Consider the following 22,245-nt stretch of genomic DNA (forward strand, 5'->3'; position numbering starts at 1 on the left):
AGACATTTTCATCTCTCTCATTACTTGGGAGAAGAGGGATCACAAGATTTGAGGTGTGGCCTCATTGATGCTGAATAAGGGGGACAATCCCTGCCCTAGTGCACACTGGCCACAATATTGCTGATACAGGTCAGATGCCATTGGCCCTCTTGGCCACCTGGGCACACTGCTGGCTCCTGTTCAGCTGCTGTTGACCAGCATGCCCAGGTCCTTTTTCACCAGACAGCTTTCCAGCCACTCTGCCCCCAGCCTGTAGGGCTGTATGGGGTGGTTGTGACTCAGATACAGGACCAGACACTTGGCCTTATCGAACCTCATACCGTTTGTCTTGCACAATCGTTCAGACCCCTCTGTACAGCCTTCCTACCCTTCAGCATGTCAACACTCCTTCCCAGCTTAGTGATCTTTAGTATCAATCTGCCAGTTCTCCATCTCGTTACCTTAATTCAAAATTAGAGCAAAGTAGTTTTTCAGCCCTATTAATTTTTTATTTCTATCTCACCTTGGTTGCTACTTTTATTTTTAGGTGAAGTTTAACATATGCTCCTGATTCACAAGATACAGTTTATTACACCAATCAGTTCTTTTAACTCCATTTCTCATAGAAACTTTACAGTCATGATAGTACACATTGTACACTAGGTATTGGTAGGTATTTTTGAATCTTCTTTCTAAAACTTTTGACCATTGTTTTGCCTAAAAATTCCAGACTGTTTCAAATTTTGTACCTCTGTAATATACTTTCCCACTCCCTGAGATTCAAATGCCTAAATTCTGATTTCATATAATGACATGAATTTCTCAGAGTAGTTTTGTCTATCACTAGAAATCCCTCTTCATATCCAAATCTGCTGCTAGAGGCCCCTATTGGATTCCTAATGATACTCTGAAAAAGTCTAATACAGTTTTCTTCAAGATGACTTGCAAGAAAAAAAATTAGAAGTCAAAGCAAAGATAGCAAAGCAATTTTTTTTATCACACTATGCTATTCAGTACTCTTTATTCCAATGCATTTTTCAATATCTGTATTATCATGGCTGTTATTTCATTCTAGTTCTGTTCTTCAACAGCAGTTTTTGTTCTTGCATTTCTATCCAGACTCTTTGCACGACAGTACACCATCATGAAAATACAAGGAAATGTATACACGTGCATATATACATATATATACACATACAATCCTAAACATCTACTGGTCAGATTATGTGACCAATACATCAGTTCTAGTACAAGCAGCAGTCACAAGTATTGAGGCCATGTTGCTGAGAACACAGCTGCGCTGGGCAGGGTACATCTCCAGGATGAAGGACCACGGCCTCCCTAAGATCTTGCTTTATGGTGAACTTGCCACCGGCTGCCACAAGAGAGGAGCCCCGAAGAGAAGATACAAGGACTCCCTGAAACAACATCTCAGCCTTGGCCATATTGATCAACATAACTGGTCTACTCTGGCCTCCAATCAGGAGGTCTGGAGACATGTTATCTTCAATGCTGCTGATGCTTTTGAGAAAGCACGCAGGATCACCCTTGAGGAGAAAAGAACGCAGAAAGAATCGTGCCTTGCAGAATATACCACCTAAGGAGTCTTTCTGCTGTGCCTTTTGCAACCAGACACATCTATCTTGTTTTGGTCTTTTTAGCCACCAACGTGCTTGCAACAAACGTGGGTAGGGCCCTCCCCAAATCTTCGTTCGCAAAGCCCAGCCATGATGATGATATATGCATGCAAACAAAAAAAAATACTTTATTTCAGCTACATTTGGTGTTGCCCAGTAAGTGTTATCTGCAACACTTTATCTGCACTGGTCATCTAAATGTACTTTTGCCACATAAAGACTTTATATCTGCATTCTACTGACCTCTCTACTAGCAAAACCACTTCTCCAATGATTTGCTGCTTCATGCTAGACAGGAAATATCAAGTCTTTTCTTCCCTCACAAGAGAAGCTTTTATTGAACAAGTCTGTCTTGAGTCATAGTAGCCAGAAGCCAATAGGAAAGCATCTCCGGTGGATGGTTTTTTGCAGGTTTGTAACTACTTCCCTTGAACCACAGCTACAGCATAGTGCATGTGTGGGAAGAAATGTACTGCAGGCACGTGTTTTATTTCATGGGAGCCATGCAAGGGCTGCAACTGGGATGAATGTGGATGTTAAGAGGAGATGCTGAGACTAGAGCAGTGCTTGCTATCCTCCGAGTCTTCTGAAGAGCAGGTGGCAAGCTAATTGCTTGTGTCTGCTGAAGCAAGCCTCTCAAAAGTTCGGAGGAAGTCTTGATGCTGAAGAATCCTCTTTGGGAATAAATCCTAATGGACAGGCGTTGGAAATCTCCTTTACAGTATTACTGAATATTTTCAATCAGCAGAACAAACCCCGACAGCAAGTCACCGTTATTCCTCAGTTTCTTGTTCTGTATCAAATCAAATCAAATCAATGAAATTCTATCAATTGTCTTAAACAGGTTGGATTAATGATTTTCTGAACTTTAAAAGTGGTACCTATTGGTCTTATCAGTCTCAATAATACCTCTGTCACATAAGCGATAGTGTGAACAACAGTACAACATAAAGGTATTTTTTATGTTTCAGGTTTCCTCTGCTTAATTTAGCCACAATAGCACAGTCCATCTCTGTATTACTTTAATTATACCTCAAGTCTGTGTGGCACACAGTTCTCCTAAACTTTCTGAAGAGATTCTTTCCTTTGCAAAACCATTCTCAAAACCATTCTCTTTGCAAAAATATGTTCTCAACTCAGCAGTCAATGACACTCTGAAAGTTTTCTTAATCAACGTAGACATGAATTGGCTGGAAGCACGTCCCGGGGAGGCTTCTCTTTTCCAACCAGGGAACTGCACCGAAGACTCCGCGTCTCCCCTGTCCTCCGGTGATGGGAAGCGGCGTCTCCACCCCTGCGCTCCAGGGCGGGGCCCCCGGCGCCCGCCCAAAGATTTTTATTGTTGAAGAATTAAAAATGGAGATTTGAGCGCGCAGCCCACTGGTGCTGCCAGGCCCAGCCCCGCCTCCTCGTCCCTGACGCGGGGGTGGCAGCGCGTTTATCCCGGGACGGGGCCCCATCCGCGGGGTCCGGGGGACGGCGCGATCGCTCAGGGCAGGTGAGCGGGGTGGGGGGACGGGACGGGACGGACGGGACGGGACGGGACGGGACGGACGGGACGGACGGGGCGGAGGGGGAGGTTCTGTCGCCCCGCGGGGAGCCGGCGACGGGGGAGGGTCCCTGAGCGCCTGAAATGGGAGAAACCGCCCGAGTCTTCTCAGTGTTGACGTTTGGAAACGTTAAATGACGTTTCCAGGTGGAGGAAAAGGCGCTTGCTGTATTTTACTTGTGCCTGAGCAGGACGGGTACCAGCACTGAACTCAGATCCTGCTCCTCATACACCCGACCGTGTGTGCTCGCAGCTCGGAAAGCCAACCATATCCTGGCCTGCATCACAAGGGTGGCCAGCAGGCTAAGGGAGGTGATTCTGCCCCTGTAGTCTGCTCCAGGTGTGAGACATCACCTGGAGTACTGCATCCAGCTCTGGGGTCCTCAGCACAGTAAAGACATGGACCTGTTGGGGCTAGAGAAGGACCACAAAGATGATCAGAGGGCTGGAGCAGCTCTCCTGTGAAGACAGGCTGACAGAGTTAGGATTGTTCAGCCTGAGGAAGAGAAAGGTCCTGGGAGACCTCATGGCAGTGTTCCAGTATCTGAAGAGGGCCTACGAGAGAGCTGGAGATGGACTTTTTGTTTGGGTATGTAGTGACAAGGAGGAATGATTTAAACTGAAAGAGGGCAGGTTTAGGTTAGATATCTGGAAGAACTTTACTGTGAGAGTGCTGAGACACTGGACCAGGTTGCCCAGAGAAGTTGTGGATGCCCCATCCCTGGCAGTGTTTAAGGCCAGGCTGAATGGGGCATTGAGCAACCTAGTGGAAGATGTCCCTGCCCATAGCTGGAACCAGCTGATCTTTAAGGTCCCTTCCAACTCAAAACATTCTATGAGTCTATGATTTTATTATTCCAGCTTTTAACTGCCACATTTCTGGGAATTGAGCTGAGCAAGTATGCTCGGTCAGGGTAGTGCCTGATTTCCACATGCTCAATCAAACCTGAGTGGGAATTCAGTTACCCAGATTTGCTGAGGCTGTAAATGTGAAACAATACTCCAGGTTAGGTATCCTCAGTGTGTGCAAAAGGTGGAATGTCTGTGAAAAGCTGGGATACTGGGCACTGTAATTGCTTGTAGTTTCTTTCCTGAGGGGATAGACCCTTCATTTTTGGGGTGGATGTACTGAAGATAGGGAAAGCTCTAGAAACATAGGAGTGTACAAGTAGGGTGGATTTATGGAGCCAAATAAAGTGGGTGTTGACAGGGTGAGATCAGCAAGAGAGTAATTTTCCATGAAACTGCCACAAAACATCCAGGAAATGTAAAACTGGAATGTCATTTACATTGAAAGGTAAGATGCAGAACTGTAACTGTTCGATGACTCCCCTTGTGAAACAGAGCAGTTGAGATTAATGAAAGAGTAGGAGCCTGCCACAAGAGAGCAGGTGTCAAAAAATAATCTCTAGAAGAGTCTGCAGTTACTTTACACTGATCTTCCCACTATGCTCTGCTATACTACTGCCAGGAGCAAACTGGTGAGCATCAAGACCAAGATTATAATCCTTCAGTCATTGTTGAAAGCCAGATACAAGGTTTTAATTTTGTTGTAATAGGTCTCTTGTGACAGCTTTGTTCTTCCCTGGGATTATAGTGTTGGTAAGATTATCCTTATCAACAAATGATGCTTCATCAAGAGCTCAGGATCTGAACAACTTGTAGGAGACTTTTGTTGAAAGGGGAGCTCCCCTTTAAGTAGGGAGACAATAGTTTAATTTCTCTCTGATATCATCTGTAATTTATGTTATAGATAAAGCTGTTACTCTGGAATTCGATGTGCTTTATAGGTGGAGCCCAAACAAATACCTCATATGTCAACGCACATGTTGTAGAGAACAATGAAATCACTCAGAACAGTAGCTCTAAGTCCATCACTCGATAAGATGAAAAAAATGTAGACAATTTAAAAAATGTTTGGTTTTTTTTCAATAATAAAATACTATACCCACTTGTTAACCTTTTATAGGATATTCAGTATTGAAGAACATTGCAGCTGCTCCTGGCTCAGATTTGATAAAAGCATAAGAAAAATTTCTCTTTTAAATATTGACATTTAGGGCAATGAGTAACAAAAACAGTTATGAGCAAATATGTTGCAGTAACACTCTTGCATTGTCTCCTAGTGCACGATCAAGAAGGTTTTTAGTAGTAGCCTTGCAATAGGCACTCAAATGTAGTAACTTCCTATATGGTGTTTGATAGAAAGAAAGCTTCGAAACTGTGTTTGTGGTTTCAGCAAGGGACTGGTGAGAGCCAGTAGAACATGGAAAAATAGAAGTCCTGTCCTGTTGTAGTCCTTTGATGCTATAGTGGCATTAAAGAGGAATGATGTGACTCACATCATATGGTCCAAAAACCAGGGTCCACGGTTCAGTGATCAAAGTTCATTCTTTCATTATGAATTATTGGAGGTAGTGTACCACTGAACTGAGTGAGAAGGAACTGAACCATGGTTGAGCAAACAATTTCCAGAAAAAGCCATACCACTTCTAGTTTTTCCTCAATTTATCAATCATTTATTCTTTCTCCACTCTTGGATTCAACTGGAATGATGTTGAATTAGCTTGTATCCCACCCACCCAGACTAGCTGGCAGGAGGTGAACTCACTCCATGTGTGCCCAACTACTTGTGGGTGTCTTTGGTCCAATCTGTACTGTTAAAATCTGTTTTGTAGCTTTTTTAAAAGTATGATTTTGCACATTGAAGTATTTTATTTTCTTTCTAAAGCTTTTTTCAGTGTCTACATTGACCTTAAAATCAGAAATAAATAAGTTAAAGTCTTCATTTATACTGTAGTCTGTGAGCAAACAAGGTTAAAGGTAGTGATCTTCCAGCCAGCAAGTGATTTTCTGTTAGATAAAAATTGGGATGGAGGAAGAGGAATCAATGGGATGTTACATTGTTTACACTGATCAATGTAAACATCCTATTAATAATAGAAGAAAATTCAGAAAATACTGAATAATGTAGGATGTAGACTCAGTTCTTATTTGGTGGAGATTCTGCCACTGATGGATATTTTTTCGTCATGTTAGTTGATGACATCATCCATTTCATATGTGCTCCATTTAAAAGAGCTATCAAGCATCATCAGTAATATTCTTGCATAATACCCGTAGGCCAACTTAAGTTTGGGCTGTTCCCAAGGCTGGTTTTGCTTGTGCCAGCATTTTCACAGGCATCCTGTTAGCAGGGAGCCAAGCTGATTTGTTGGAGACCAACCTGGGGGTGAGAACATACAGCAAGAGGCTGGTGGAAGGGGCTGGCAACTTTCAAGTAGCAGCTTATATGTGGCTTAAAGTGACTCTTTGAGAAGCCCCTGTAAAACTGTATGTGCATGACACTTGCACAAGCTATGAAACCTCTACTTCCTTCAAAGAATGGTGGTGAATTTGTTTACAAGGTCTGTTTCCCACAAAATTGTAGGGTGGTATCAGTGACCTTCATCACATACCAGCTTCTCAGTTATCTTGCCAGAAGTTTATCTGGCTGCCGAGTCTGCAATTACTTGTGTTTGAGGGTTTACGAATAATCTTAAATCTGTTCCAATCCTGTGGATTATCTCTAGTCTTTCAAGTTACTAGAAATGAATATCGGGGGCCAGAGGGAATTTCAGGTGGTTTTAAAATGAATGTTAGGTACAAGAAGGTACCTGTTAATCTTTAAAGTGTTGGTAGATTGATTATACGATCTCTTGTTCACCAGTGATCCATATATCCAAATTAATCCCCATATCATAAAGGGGTTACTATTGATGTACTTACTGTGGATATGGATATTTTATCTGTGATTTTAAGACAGTTTTGGTACTGGCTGTACTAATCTCAGTTCCAGATCTGAAGCCCCCATAATGATGCAAAATCTACTCACTTCCTTCACCCTCTGTTGCAGGCTGAATGAGTTATTCCAGGTACTGCTCAGTATTTTTGATTCAGTATCCTGAGACAGGCCATTAATGTGATCTCCTGGGCTCTGTCAGCATAGCATGCTTTGCACGCATTGAGGATTTGTAGTCCGTGCTCTTATCAGCAACTTTAAGCAATTAAAAACTTACTGTAGAGTAGCACCACACCACTAGCTTTATCCTTCTTGAACACTGTCTCAGCAGAGATTTTAATGTCTGAATCATGCAGACTGTTCATTTTTTTGCTTGATGTTATTGATAAAATCGCTTTTCAGTGACAGTTTCTAGATTTTCCTATATCTTAGTCAGGCATATAAAGGATATAAACACTCATCAGGATATAAACAATTCTGTATTAATTCTTGTGACTTTCTTTTGTTTACACCATGCTGAGCATCTTTTAATACAGCATGTACTTCCTTTGAGCTCCTAGTTTACTATCCTTCCAGCTTGTACTCTGCCTATGAAACTGTCTTTGTCTTACACCAAGAGATTCTCTTCTGATTCTCTCCCCCATCTCGCTGCAGGGGGAAGTGAACAAGCGGCTCTGTGGTGCTCAGCTGCCTGCTGGGGTTAAACCACAATGGTCCTTTTTGGTGTCCAGTATGGAGTTTGAAGGGTTTAAGATAAGGACAGATTTCATTGGAATGTGGAAGACCAAATTTATAGCTACTGCAGCTACTCAGTGCACAGGGCTTGTCATGGGGCTTGCTTGCCTTACTGAATGTTAGACTCTAGTGTTTGTTTGTGGCTGCCTTTTGCTTTTGCTGTTTGCTGTACTCCTTCTCATCCGTAATTCTGAAGGGAGCTGTGCTTTATACCAGTCCACCCCTATATTCTACCCAGGGCTTCAAAGAAGGAAAGCAAAAGTGGAGTGATTAGGTGCAGCAGGTTTGCTCATGTAAGTGTGCAGCTGAAGACATAAAGTTAGAAAAGTCTGGGCTTGCTGTGTTTTATGATCCTGGCACTGACTGTGGCAATTACGATTTGTTTCTTGTACGTACTTGTTCTGGTGTTGGAGCAGAAAACTTGTTAAACAAGTAGCAGCCTGATTGAGGCAAATAAAATCTGTATTCAGTTATGGATTACTGAACTGGATTGCAATGTTTAAGTCTCCGGCTAACGCTCAAAAATCTTAAAAGCAGCCAGGGGTGCTGAAGTGCTCTTGCATTCCAGGGTAACCACTACCTGTTGTTAGGCTGAGAGGGTCCACTGTAGGAACAGACTAACTTGAGAGCTCCATGTGGCAAACGTGTCAGTAAGGCCATGGAGCCCTCTTGGCCCTTGCTAGGGCTGGAAGATTGGAAAGAAGGGTGTATTGGAATTGTTGTATGGATGAGGGGTGAAGAGCTGCTTTTCCCAGTGCTCCCAGCAATACCAAATGCTGCCCCAGGCACTTACAGGCCTTGTGAAGGAGCCACGACTGCCCTGGTTTTGCTTGCTGGCCCTTCAGCTGCTCACTCTGCTGTTTGATCCCCTTACTGCCAAAAGGGGAGGGAGCAGAAGCCTAGGCTGGACTCTCTGCAGAGGATGGGGAGAGCCTGCACCTCTGGCAGCAGTCTTGGCTAACTGCTGAAAATACTTACCACTTACCCTCTGCTGAGATTCTAAAATGTAAGCTACACTTACACAGAGAAATAATCTGATCAGCCATGTTGTAGGGATCCTAAGGCTTCTTTGGACTCCAGCCCTTCTCCTTTTAGCCCATATTATCTAGCTGTATAAAAAGGATCCATAAACACATACAGTAATCTCATAGCCAGCAGCTATCTTAGCATGACAGAGACAAAATGTTTGAACCTGTGCTATGCCAAAATAGGCATCAGGTGTACCTACAGAAAGCTTTTTGCCTAAATTGAGAAACTTCCATGATTAGAAACTACAGCTGAGTTTTTTCCTTCTCCATGCAGGACATGATAGGTGGAAAAGAATCCTGCACTTCAGGACCGATACCAATGACCGACCTCAGCTGCCTTGTCTACGGACTGGAAGAATGGACTGTTGTGGAGTTCCTGAAGCAATACCTTTTTCATTTGATCATTGCCTCACTCACAATTAGTGCAATATTAGTTTTTTTTATAGTTCCTTTAACAATTGGCTTTTTCATTTACCTTTCTAATATTTCACTTTTAATATATCAGAGGAACAGTGAGTTAGAAGCAGATCCCTTGAGTGATGTTTGGGACAGAGCAAGGAAAACCATAGCAAGCTTTTGGGATATATATGCAAGAATATGGCATGGTAAGTATGACATGACTTGTCTGAAGCTTTGAATTACAGTAAGTAGTAAATACACAGTAGTTTTAATTTTAATTTTTTCTTCCAAATGGATGCAAATAAATTACATTTATTGTACTTTGTATGGCATCTAACCCAAACGTTTCTGTCTCGAAGACTGATTGCAATATAGAATAAGCAGAATGAAAGGGAGAAATTAATTAATATGGGGTAAATTTCTCTTAAGTGGATAGGCAGGTGCATTTCTCTGTATATGGTATCAGAGTGAAATGCAGTGTTGATGTTAGTTCTAGTTGGAAATGTAATTACTGTATTTTTAGTTGGTAAAAACTACTTTGTGTTGTGACAATTAAAAATAATTTTAAGAGCTATATGGATGAAGAAGTAATTAGATATCACATCTAAGTTTGTACTGTGTCAGAATTTAAAAACTAACCTGACTTTACAGAATCATTACACTCAACCTTCAGATACTTTCAACACACCCCACTCCGTAGGAAAATCCTCAGCAGCCTGCTAGGCTCTTGTTCTTTCCACAGACGTGGTTTAAGACTATCACAAGGTAACTTTACCATTCTAAGGATGAAGATTAATAGCTGTGTTGCTATCCTGCTATGCTTTTCCCTTAATCTTTGAACATCCTGGATATAAAAATTTCTTCACTTCTTCCTAGGTCTCTACCTGCTCCAATCCCATCCAAACAGCTCATGACAGGAGCTGTAGCAGGGATGGAGATGCAGGCAGACAAGATGGAACACAGCTCTTAGTTGGCAGAAGCTATGACTTTCCCACGTCTTTGTATACATTAGCCTTCTAATCTGGCTCCACCTAAAACCTAACTCAAACGTAGGAAGAGCCAGGACAAGGATTCATAGAAGTCCATGTCTGTGAGGAAATTCCCTCCCACTGTGAAGTGAATACATTTCACTCTCTTGTAGAGAACCTCTCTTTGGAATTCTTACAGATTGTGGTTTTAATTTAAACATCTCACCATTCTCAAAAATAGAAACATTTTATTATGTAAAATCCCAAACTCTTCATTCTGCCTGATACAGAACCTAATTATTTTAAATGCTACTGCAGAGACTTTCACAACTCTCTGGAAGTCATTTAACAAAGGACAGTAAATGGTTTTCTTTAAACTGCCATATGATTAACAGATATCATTGTCAGTGTAATATTTTCCATTCCAAACAGGTTATGAGCTTCATGGTGTGGAAAACCTACCAGAAGGACCAGGCATTCTTGTGTATTACCATGGAGCTATTCCTGTAGACTACCTTTACTTTTTGTCGAGGCTGTTTCTCTGGAAGAAAAGACTTTGTCTGTCAGTAGCTGATCATTTTGTCTTTCGTTTACCAGGTAAAAACATGTTCCCTTGTATTTAAGCATTCTGGATTCACCCAACCTGTTGCTAGTTTTGGTGAACTTTGGTTTTGATTTTAAACACTTTGCTACGCTTTAAAGAGAGCTTTCAAACTAAAAGACTGCTTTTAGACTTTTAAACAAGAACTTAGTAGATGTAACAGGACAAACAGGTAGAATGTCCTGTCATTTCAGTGAAAACATTGGTAAACCCTCCAGAACCAATGAATAGATTTAAATTCCTTTTGAGATGTAATGTCACGCCTCAGTAGAAAGTGCTGGGTAAGACTCTATTATTGATCTAGTGCTGAGTGGTCAGCAGTGGGTTATGAAGTGCAGAAGAGCTCAGGGAATGGTAGGATATCAGTTACCTACTTGCCCTCTACATTGGGTAGGCATTGCAGTGGAGTATGACTTTGTTGAAGATTTTACTCTTGAAGAGAGCTCTGTAATACTGGCCACCACAATATATTCAACACACTGTACACTGAGAAAGAAAGAAAGAAAGAAAAATTCCATAATGAAAAGGAGAAGATACAGAGAAACAAAAAAATGTCAATTTTATAAAAACAAAGCATAAAGAAGAGCATCCCAAAGGAATATCAGGGAGATTATTTCAAGGAACCTTTATACTACTTATATTAAAAGCTATTATAATAATAAAGAGTAAAGGAATCTATTTAGAAGTAGAAGGATACTCTTCAGAAAAGGAAGTTTTGTTCAAACACTGAAAACAAGTAGTATGAAGCAAGTTTGATGTGAAAACCATGTTCAGGTACCCCTAGAAAGATGACAATTTTTTACAAGTGCATTTAGTAGGTACTAAGTGGTACTAAGCACATCAGAAGTATGAAGTTGTCAAGAGAAGACTGGCTTTTTACAGTACCCACAAAAGAAGAGAAAGCTTAGCAAAATGTTGCAACAGAGACTCTTTTTAAGGGATAAATAAGAGAGTGCTGTTTCAAATTGAAGTGTCTGTTACTAAGTCCTGACAATGGTGTACTATACATTTTTAATAAAAATCTGTGCTACACACTTAGCTGTGCAATTTCTGGACTATTGGTGTCTGCATAACATATTGTTTGAATTATGTTCATGCTAGAGGAACAGAAGGTGCCAAATATGGTGTCAACCTATAAAAAGGCTACAAAAAGGCATTTGGTAAAAAAGACCACAAATAATTGAGATCAGACCTCTCCATTGCATTAGTAGAAAATGTGGCTAAAAGTAATAGCCTGAGCATAATTTCTCCCTAACGTGCTCTACCATATTTACTTGCTTTTTGCAAAGAAATGTTACACTTCATGGATAGGTTCTTTAAAGAATGCTCATGAACATATGCTGAACCTCAGTTCAATTTATTTATAGGATTAATCACAGTTACAGGAGAATTCTTGTGAATTAATAACATCTCAGAGTAGCTGCAAAGTAATAAAGTTACAAAAAAAGAACAATGATGATCAGAGGCCTGACATAGCTTCCTTTGAAGAGACAGTACATAAGACAGAAGTCTTAAATGACTGAGGGATGCAAAATTCTGTGTGATCTGGAAAAGGGGAATAAGAAGTGAAAAAATGTTTATATGATACATTATAATCCCTAACAGTTAAAAAAGTTTTAAAGCCAAGCAAACGAAGTACCTCTTCACTTAATAAGGATATGGCATTCCTGACTGTAGGATAAAACCAAAATATATATCTGAGTTCACAAAGGGCTTAAACAAAGTCAGCATCTGTCTTTGACAGAAAGATCTATCAAACGTGGTACCTTGAATGAGATTAAATAAAATTACAAGATTCAGCACTGTGTTTTCCATAGTCTTCTAAAGTTTCTGTTGCAGACCTTTGTCAAAGTTGTACTGCTAAGCACCAGTTCTGGCAGTCCATAGTTATTGCTTACGTTTATTATAAAAAAATTTCTTCGCAAATTATGCTGTTCAAACAGTGAATTTGCAGATTGAGGAAATGCTTGTTTGTGGAAAGTTGGATGGGAATTCCAAACCAATATATTTACAATGTGAATATAATATAAGAAAGCATAGAATGCTTCCATCTTTCTAAATCTGTCTTTTAGAGAAATCCCAATTACGGAAACAGAGGAAGGAGATTGACTGAAATGTTCATGTGGTGCTGAAATTGCCCTGCTGACTTCTGTCATTCATGCATCTTAAGTCTTACAGCAGTCCAAGTTGATCCACATAGTTTGCAATTTAACCACAAAATACACAATTTAACAACTGGAAAACTAAATGTTTAAAATGTTAAACATCACATTTTCTTTTAAAATAAATAAATGCTTCTCAAGTATTTATTTTTGCAGTAATCTTTATTGTACTGATTTTTTCCCCTGTACTGAAGTATATAAAAAGAAGGAGAGAAGAATAGACACTTGTTTTCAGATTTCTAGCTATGATGCACAAGTTTTGCTTGCATAGTGGGTGTTTTGATAAGTATAGAAAATAGCATGTGGAAACATTAGTCTATTGAGATGCTCCTGATAAGATGGTTCATCTTCATAACATTTGGGCAAAAATATTTTCATGTCTTTGTCATTTTGCCAATATTTCCTCTGTAAGTGTCTTACATCCTTCATAAAAATTTGTCTTAGTCTAAATATATATCTAGTACATTTTCATTTAGCTGTGATCTGGTTCCTACATGCAAGCAGTGTTTGTGATATACTGTTATAATAATATGCATTTGCTACTTATTTATTGCAGGACTTAAATTATTATTGAGAGTGACTGGTGTTATACCAGGCACAAGGGAGGAGTGTCTCCTTGCACTCAAGAATGGATACTTGGTGTCCATCTCACCAGGTGGAGTTAGAGAAGCACTATTCAGTGATGAAAGTTACCAGCTCATGTGGGGAAATAGAAAAGGTTTTGCTCAGGTTGCTCTAGATGCAAAAGTGGTGAGTATTATTATTATTATTATTATTATTATTATTATTATTATTACTACCACTAACAATCCCAGTTTATACCTTTTGCATACGTGCTTCATTATAAAAGGCAGCTTAGGGGTATTTGCTGGAAAATCTTCCAGGCAAAAAACATGGTTCAGAAGTAAAGATTTCTTTACCTTTTCACATCACTTTACTCAAGCACATTAATCCATAAGGAGCAAGGATTTTGTGGAACCACTGAACTTTTTCTTGACTGTTGCAAAGCATCCATCTCTGCAGTTCCATGTCTACAGTTCCATCATGCAGGTATCCAGTGTCTCATCTTGGCTGTACTTCAGAAATCTTCATTGTGGTCCTTCTCCAGATTCTCCTAAGGTTTCATTCTTTTTTTCTCATCCTACTTACATCTTAATTGCTTCTATATACCCAGACATTTTCTTATGGCTCTTTAATGTATTATCTTTATCTTTCTTCTCATTTATTCTGGGAGGATCTAGGATTTTGTCCTTTCCCTTACTTTTCTTCATGTTTGTGAAAGATAGCATCAGCTAACCCAAGGTACGTCTACATCAATGTCTGAGTTTGACTCATGTGGGCACTTTTGAAGCAGTTTTTTCATCTCACTCACCATTCTGTCATTCACATTAAGGAACATTAAGGAACCTGAGCTGCATTCCATTTGGCTAAAAATAAACCAGGAGTGGGACCTAATACTCTCCAGTTGCAAATGAGCATTCAGTCAGTGGTACCAAAGAAGAATTAGTTCTATATAAAAACAGAACACTGAAATGTGTTCAGTGTTGATATCAGGTCCTCAGCATCCTCTAGAGGTGTGCTTCTATTGGTTTGAACTCCACCAATATACACATGGCCAGTGTTTCAGTTACAGTTTCCATATGGATGATAATCTTCAAATACAACCTTCTGCCAGTAGCTCTGACTTCTTCTGTCTAAATCCACCTGTGAGCCTGTATCTCATAGGAAGTTATTTTATTTGGGTCAGCATACAGCTAAATGAACAGCAACCCTGGCTTTTTCCTAACTGCCACTTCTCATCCCCATCACCACTAGATACAAGTTTTCTGCCTTAATTGAGACTTAACATACCTGGGGCTTTTTGTGTCTGACAATACTGCTGCAAATCCAGGTTTCATCTGTTCTGCCATGAGCTTTCTGCTGCTTTCTCATGAATTGCACAACCATCAATTTTACTTCACATTCTTATGAATATCTCATCAATTACAGTGCTCTTTGACCTTCCACTTAAACTTTTCTGTCTATATAAGAGAAGCTGTAAAGGGAGTTGAGTTCTTCCCATGAAATTTGAATTTCTTACTATTCCTTTCAGATTTCTGTGCAGTTATATCTCTTTCTCACCCCATCCGATCTGTTGCTTCTCAAGCTTTGTTTTGGTCTCTTGTGCTATAGCTCCTACTGCAAAGTACCTGGAGTTGCAAAATTCATGCTTCAGGTTAATATTTCTTCATAACTCTATCTCTGAATTTTTGTGGGGATATAACTAAACACTAGAATTAACTTAGGGGCACTTACCCAGTGGATAAAGTAATTTTAGGCTGGGAGACCTATTTCTACATCAATGTCTTGCTATGTGGCCTTTTAAAAAGTCATGTTTGATGTGATTCTGTTCCCTTTCCTGTCCTTTTTCTCAGAAGTGTGGGCTGGTAAATGTTCCATACTTTATATATTGTGCGGGCCCGTACAGCACTGCTACTAGGAAAATACCAGAATGTGAATAGGATAAACTTAGTCCATTCATATGGACATTTTGAATTCCCTTATAGTATTCTTATGTATTAAGTGAATAATATACTCAAACAGTCAGAAAGAAGTGTCACTTTAACAACTTGAGTGATTTCTAGTGATTTTGCTTTCATATCTGATTTTCAAGCTACTTCAAATATTTGAACAATCTATTGCCAAATGTTTTCCCTTCACCTGCAACCTTACAGTAATACAGTGTAATAGGTTGTGGGTTTTTTTAAATAAAAATTGAATCAAAAAACTCTGAGTGCCCTTACATAGACTGCCACCCTGATCAAAACACATCACAAAAATCCTCGCTAGTAATCCTCTTAATTCTACCAGTTTTACATAACTTAGAAGCACATGGAAATAGCTGAACAGTAGTACCTAAAATTGTTAGCACCTTCTATTGACAAAATCTGTGGGTTTTTAAAAAAATTTTATTTAATGAATTGGGTATTCATTGAGGATAAGATTCTTTCAGTGTGAAATGATCCTGTGGTCATTTGCATAATGTTTGGTAATATATAGGACTGTTAGCAGGAGGGTAGAGAGAATTTTATCCTTTGACAACTACTATCCTATCTTACCTTTACAGTGCTGTGCACTCTTGTATTACTTATTATTGTACTCCTTCAGTTTGGGCTTTTTTTAATGATCAGAAGGTTTGAGTGGATCCCTGTGTGATAGGCATCATTGTAATTAGCTTGCATCTTTGATATTTCTCTGGAAATCTGTGATTGGACACACCTTAGGTAACTAAACACTTAAAAAAAAAAAGTACTGTGCGTTTAACAGTAGAGGAGGCAATATTAAAGTAGCAACTGGATCCCATCTTTTGACAAATTTTAAAATGGATTGTTTGTTTGTTCTTGCTGCATCCTTTTCAATACTGACCAGAATAGTCTTGTACGTTGACCAAAGACCAGGCATTGACTCATCTAACTATCAGAACTTGTTCTATAATGTAGCAATTCATGTATATTTTGATAATACTTGCTTGGATCCTGAATGAAGGCAAAATAGAATTATAAGGGCCTTTTTTGAATTTATTCTACATACGGTGTAGCCATCAACCAAAGAACCACACGCACTTTATTCAAAATGACTACATTGTGGTTAATAACCTGCCACAGATGACTTGAATGGGGATTTCAAAACCAACTTTATATATGAATAGACATTCCCACTCTTCATACAATATTACGGAAGTTCAATAGTTCTTTCATTGAAAAAGTTGAAGAAAAGCAAACAATGAAGATAGGTTCAGCCTCAGTCCTTGCCTAAAGGTTTCCACATTCAGTTTCCACTTCATCTTGTGCAATTACTCTGCTTAAGGAGCCAGAGAAGGAGAGTGTTACTATTTAATGTTATGACTCAAAGTGCCTCTGGGACATATATTTGTCTCCATCAAATTTATCTATGCCAGGGACCTGACCTTCAGAAATACCCTTACCTTCAGAAATACCTCTGCCTATGGCTTGGTTTGACAGGTTAATGGGGAGGGTTGATCGTTTCTGAAGATCCCTGAATTTTATCTGTGTCAAAAAATTGGTTCCATTCTATTTTGGTAAAAGATAAACAGAGACTATGGTTTATAAAATTCTCATGTATGTGCAAGGGGTTTGGACTACTTGATCTCCAGAGGTCCACTCTAGCCCCAGCTATACTGTGATTCTGTGATTTTCAAGCTGACTGGTTGTGATCCAACTCAATTCCAGCACGGCAGATATAAATCCGTGGGTTACTGCAGATCTGACTGTGCTGCTTTACAAATGTAAGATTTTATATGTGTACCTGTTTTTTCCAGCTTAGGGACTGAAGGTTGCTGCCTACTCTGTACCTCAATGGCTGATCATTGTATGAGAATAGCCTTTGTAGCTGCCAGATTTCTTTATAGCCTAAGATATATTTCTCTTGCACTATTTCTAAAATTTAAAGTGTTTTGTCTGTATGACAGAGGGTTTCAAGCATTTTACGTGTTAGACATACAGTACTCAATCAATAGCTGAAGCCAACTGTGGTATTTTTAGTATCCAGTACTTACGTGTTTTTAAAAGATATTATTGGTTATTTTTAAGGGGTTATATCTAATAATTTGCCTTAATTTCTCATTCTGAAGGGTTTACCATAAAAACTTTGTGTGTTTGATATTTTTGTTATCTGTCAGGGTTTTTTTTTTTCCTTTTAGTGGTTTCCAATACTTTGAGTTACTTGTTAGGCTCTACTTAGGTGGTTTTCTTGCTCGTTTTTCTCTTGTCCTATGGTTTTCTGTTCTCTGGTAATGATTCTTAACAGCATAAAAGTCTTCTTTCATTACCTTATGGACAAGTAATTCCAACAACATGCTCAAAATATGTTTTACAAAAAGGAAAGAGGACAATAGTGGCCAAAAAGCTCATTGCATATATGGATACAATCACTGTCAGTTTGTCTACAAATTGTGAAATCTTACCTCAGGCTGTAAGACGTGACTGCTTCAAGTGCAGGTATCTCAAGTGTGTTTCTTTTTAGTCACAGTAATGAAATGAACTTGTTCTGTAACTGCCTAAGTATCCACCTTCCAGCAGGTGTGTAGTCCAGGTCAGTGAGGACATACAATTGCCTTATTTGTCTAAGGTATCTGCAGAAATATTTTCCAGTGAAATATTATCCAAACGTGACTGCTTCAGTGAGACCCTTCTTTGAGAAGCAGATGAGCCAACCATGAATGTCTAGTTGCTTTCTGCTAGACTTCCCAAACTGAATACTCTCCTATTCACCACTTGTGATGAAACCTTTAGACAAGGAAATAGCAAAACTTCATTTATGTTCCAGTCATTGGTACTGCAATAAATATATAACATAAAAGTTATATAAACCCTAATACAATGTCAGTAATTTTCCTTACAGATAGTGGCTTTAAAACAGATATTTGTGGGAACTAAGAAATTGAATTTTATTTCTATTCTTGAGTTTATTTTTTATATCAAGATTTCTTGTTTGCTACTTATCTGACTGATAATTATCTTCTGTATTCAAGTGATTTTCTTAGCTGCATTAACAGGCACTAAGACATAAATTCAAACCTGGTATAACATTTCCACTGTTTTGGTTTTTTTTTGTGATCCCTTAGCCCATCATTCCAATGTATACTCAAAATGTCCGTGAAGGCTATAGGACATTTAAAGAAAGAAGTAAGAAGTTAAAAATATATTTTAAGTATTTGGAATGCTTTTTCCACTTTTCTCTCAGATTTCTCTCACTTTTTTCTTAGATTTTGCTTTTCAGACTTCTGCTTGCTTTGCATTTTCTAACACAGTTGCTATGGGTTAGAGGTATCTCAGATATGGAAATAGCTTGTGCATAACTGGTTTGTGCTGTGTGATTTGATTCTTTAATTCAGTCTTATTTCAGTGATCTATTAGGTCTATTGAGCTTTATTTTGGTGGACAGTTACCTCAATCCTGTAACAACTTCTTGGCTGTCAGATAAAGTATGCATTTTTAATAAGTCTTCGACACTAATCAGATTTCAAGTTTGGATTGTGTTTTCTGTGGCTGTAATCTCACTTTTTCCTCCCTTAAACTATTTCAGGATTTTTTAGACAGTTATATGAAAGTACTCGATTGCCTTTTATTCCTCCATATGGAGGACTTCCAGTCAAATTTCGCACGTACATTGGGAAGCCAATCCCTTACGATCCGAATATAACTACAGAGGAATTAGTTGAAAAGGTAAGTTATTTCTCCTTGCAAAATTGAGCTATGTACTTTGCCTTCTCTTATATATGTACTTGAAGCTAGGTTTTTTCATGCTTCAATAAACAAATATACTTGTTAAACCTATGGGCAGTTGAGGTCCGTGATTATTTAATGTAGGGATACCTACAAGTAAGTATTGACATAGTAATAGTTGATTGGGATGCCCTCATCCTTTCAGAATGTGTGAACTCTGTCTTCTTGGCGTGTTAACTTTGTTTCTCCCATGCCTTTGGTAACTTTGATAACTGAAATGATGTAAACTATGTTTTAAGTGCAGTTTTCAGTAACCATGAAAATAAATTTCATAAATAACAAATAACTTTGAGCATCTTCTCTAAATAGCATAGGGCTCTAGAAAAAAAGTTCCACAAGAGCTTCAGTCTCATTGTCAAAAGAAAAATGTTAAAAAAAATGAGTTGCATCCAAAATATAAAAATATTTTGAGTACCTATAGCTTGGTGAAATCAGTGGTTCCCAGGAGCATAAAGGCGTTTGTAGATCCAGAGTTTAGGCATTTTTCAAAATATTAAGCTAAACAGAAAACACAGTTTTTAAAATTTGTCATGGAAGGTGAAGAGAGGGCTTTATGCAAAAACATAAACAAATCTATGAGCTAGGAGCACATGGATCAAAACACTTGTTATGAATCACTGATGAAAAAACACCTTGCTGCTCCCAAAAAGGTGCAAGAATGCCAGCTTTCCTTTCTTTTTTTTTTTTCATCTTTTTTCTTTTCTTTTTCTTTTTTCCTTTTTTCAAGGGTCTGCTGCAGATTCTGGGCTTCACAAAAGTGAAACCAGAAAGACAGGTTCGGTCTGTTATAAGGGAACTGCCCCAGTAAGCTGTGGAGTTTGGTCTTAGCATATTTAGGAGGCTGGAAGCAATATGACTGCCCTTACTGTTATTTATATTCTTGTATTTTGGGGGAACAGTATTTTGTGTACCTGCAAAACTGAAATTGAAATTTCCCATGATGCTGATTTACTTTGTTAAAGTCAAGGTTTTGGCCACCCACTTTGACCACCACCCACTTCAGCAGGAGTACAGTTAGGTCTTCTGTGCCTTGTATTACTTAAAGAAAAAAGCAGGTTAATGGGCGTTTGAGGTGAGCAGTGCCTGGCTGACCTCTGTTGGATCCTGCCCTGGAAAGGAATTAGGACATGAACCTGTCAGGAAAGGTTCAGCTACTCTTTTCTTATATTCCCAGTGATATTCTACCATGACTCTGGGGTAGATCAGTGGAGTAGATCAGTACCCTTATTTCAAGCTTAAATACATAAAGAAAACCAAAAGGAGATAATTTCTTATTTCTTTTAGAAATACAGAATATTGTATGCATTCTCTTCCTGAACTTGCATTTGAATCTCATGTGGAGAATATTATGAATTCTCTTATTATATGCGTGCTGTATATGATCCAGTTACAGAGGAATTCATGTTGGGAAGGACAGACAGAGGTTCCCACTCCAAATTCCTAGTGCCAGTAAGGTCAGCTATGGGATCAGATGAGGTTAGTCAGGCTTTGACCAGCATTTTTGATGAAAACCTTCAGGGATGGGGATTGCACAAAAACTTAATGTTTGTATGTGTTAAAGGCAACTTTGGCTTAGTAATGCCCAGCTTTACTAAATCTCAATAATTTGAGCTTATCCAAGCTGCAATCAATGTTTTTGTTCCTTTCCTTTCCAAGAAAAGTGTCAGTAGGACAACTAGCTAATATAAAAGACATTTTTTTTCTTAGACTGGATCTTATGAGTGAATTTCCCAGTGCCTCTTGAACTTCTGAGAAGTCAGGGGTTATACTATTCTTCCATGCATAAGCAGGTCTGTAAAGGCAAATTTCTCTTCTCTTTTCAGACAAAGACTGCTGTCCAGGCTCTCATAAGAAAGCACCAAACACTTCCAGGCAACATATGGAAGGCTTTACTGGAGCGATTTGATAAACGTCGTAAAAGCGATTAGAATGCTTATGTTTATTTTGTTGTTTTTACAGCATACAGTAAAAAAAAAAATGTCCTACAGCACTGGTGACTAATAGTTGGTGTTCAACCAGTTTAATTTACAAGTTTCTACAGATTTGGCAGAAGAAAACAGTTAACCTCTCGAGAATATCCTGAACTCAGAAAGACTAAAGAAGATGACTTATGTATAATAGCAACGCAACAGCTAAATTCCCCAAAAGGAAATCATGTAGCCAGGGTTTCCCTGGCTCCTAAAACAAGTACATACTTACTCGGAGAGCCTTAGCAGTTTTGTCTAGATCTGTGGTTTTGTGTTTTGAGCAGATCACAGTCCAGTCTCAGAGAAGAACCTCAGAGTCAGTGTTGTCCCACCAGAGACCACTCCACAGTGGGCACCTTCCCTGTTGGACCCCATGCAAGACAGTGTCAGAAGAGAAACTGTCTCACTTTAGCTGATGATCTGCTGCTTAGGCATTTTTCTAGAGACTACACAAAGAGACATAATCCCATTAGAACAGATAATAGACTCCTACAAACACATCAGAATAGTGGAACACATCCTGGAAAGCAGGACTGCTACATCCAAGACTTTGGATGTAATTCAGTGTATTGCTATGCAAGTACATGCAGAAAGTAGTTCCAAGTTTGATCTGGTACGTGCATGCACTATCGCACCATACCATAGTTGTTTAGTGGATGAGGCTGCCCCCAGTCTGAAAATCCCTGGATGTAGCGAGTGCAGTATGGATGTGCTGTATTTTTCTCCCGGTGAACAGGGAACAGACTGTAGGGGTAGCTTACTTAGGCAATGCAACCCTGAGGCTTATCATCACCGGTGGTTTGCCTAAAAATGCAGTACTGCAACACTGCTGTTTCCATACGGATTTAACTGAAACGTCTGTTTGGAAAGGTAGACGTAGGCAGTGTTGTCATCCTAATGCAATTTGTGGAAAACTGAAACTGGCTACAAAGCGGAATGTGTTTTTACAGGCTGTGGGATGTTGTTACGGGTGGGAGTGGGAGAACTTTGTGTAATCTATCCAATATGCCATTAAATGCAACCAAGTCTGTTAACTTCAAACACCAAGAGAGGTAATTTTTGTGCCTCATTTTTCATTCTTGTGCTTTTAATACCTATATAATCTTTCCCCTCAACATCCTAAAAAGTTACATAGTATCTAAGGGACTGTATACA

General features: G+C 39.1%; 1 protein-coding gene across 1 annotated transcript; it reads left to right on the plus strand.

Annotated features, from left to right (window-relative positions):
- Window positions 1–3,078: 3,078 nt before the first annotated feature.
- LOC103755455 (transmembrane protein 68) lies at window positions 3,079–21,051 on the plus strand. The gene is made up of 7 exons (XM_018076287.1): window positions 3,079–3,114; window positions 8,984–9,314; window positions 10,509–10,673; window positions 13,396–13,589; window positions 18,463–18,523; window positions 18,924–19,063; window positions 20,947–21,051. Exons 2-7 carry the CDS (start codon window positions 8,987–8,989, stop codon window positions 21,049–21,051), a joined length of 993 nt encoding a protein of 330 aa, XP_017931776.1. The 5' UTR covers window positions 3,079–3,114; window positions 8,984–8,986.
- The last annotated feature ends 1,194 nt before the right edge of the window (window positions 21,052–22,245 follow it).

The sequence above is a fragment of the Manacus vitellinus genome, unplaced genomic scaffold (assembly GCF_001715985.3).
Source record: "Manacus vitellinus isolate BGI_N305 unplaced genomic scaffold, ASM171598v3 scaffold_1_pilon, whole genome shotgun sequence".
In the NCBI taxonomy this organism is placed as follows: domain Eukaryota; kingdom Metazoa; phylum Chordata; class Aves; order Passeriformes; family Pipridae; genus Manacus; species Manacus vitellinus.

Excerpts from the sequence above, each read along its gene's own strand:
- LOC103755455 (XM_018076287.1), top strand. The coding sequence starts at position 8,987 with ATGATAGGTGGAAAAGAATCCTGCACTTCAGGACCGATACCAATGACC. Across the intron at positions 9,315-10,508 it reads ATATGCAAGAATATGGCATG|GTTATGAGCTTCATGGTGTG; the intron begins GTAAGTATGACA and ends CATTCCAAACAG. Across the intron at positions 18,524-18,923 it reads TAGGACATTTAAAGAAAGAA|GATTTTTTAGACAGTTATAT; the intron begins GTAAGAAGTTAA and ends AAACTATTTCAG.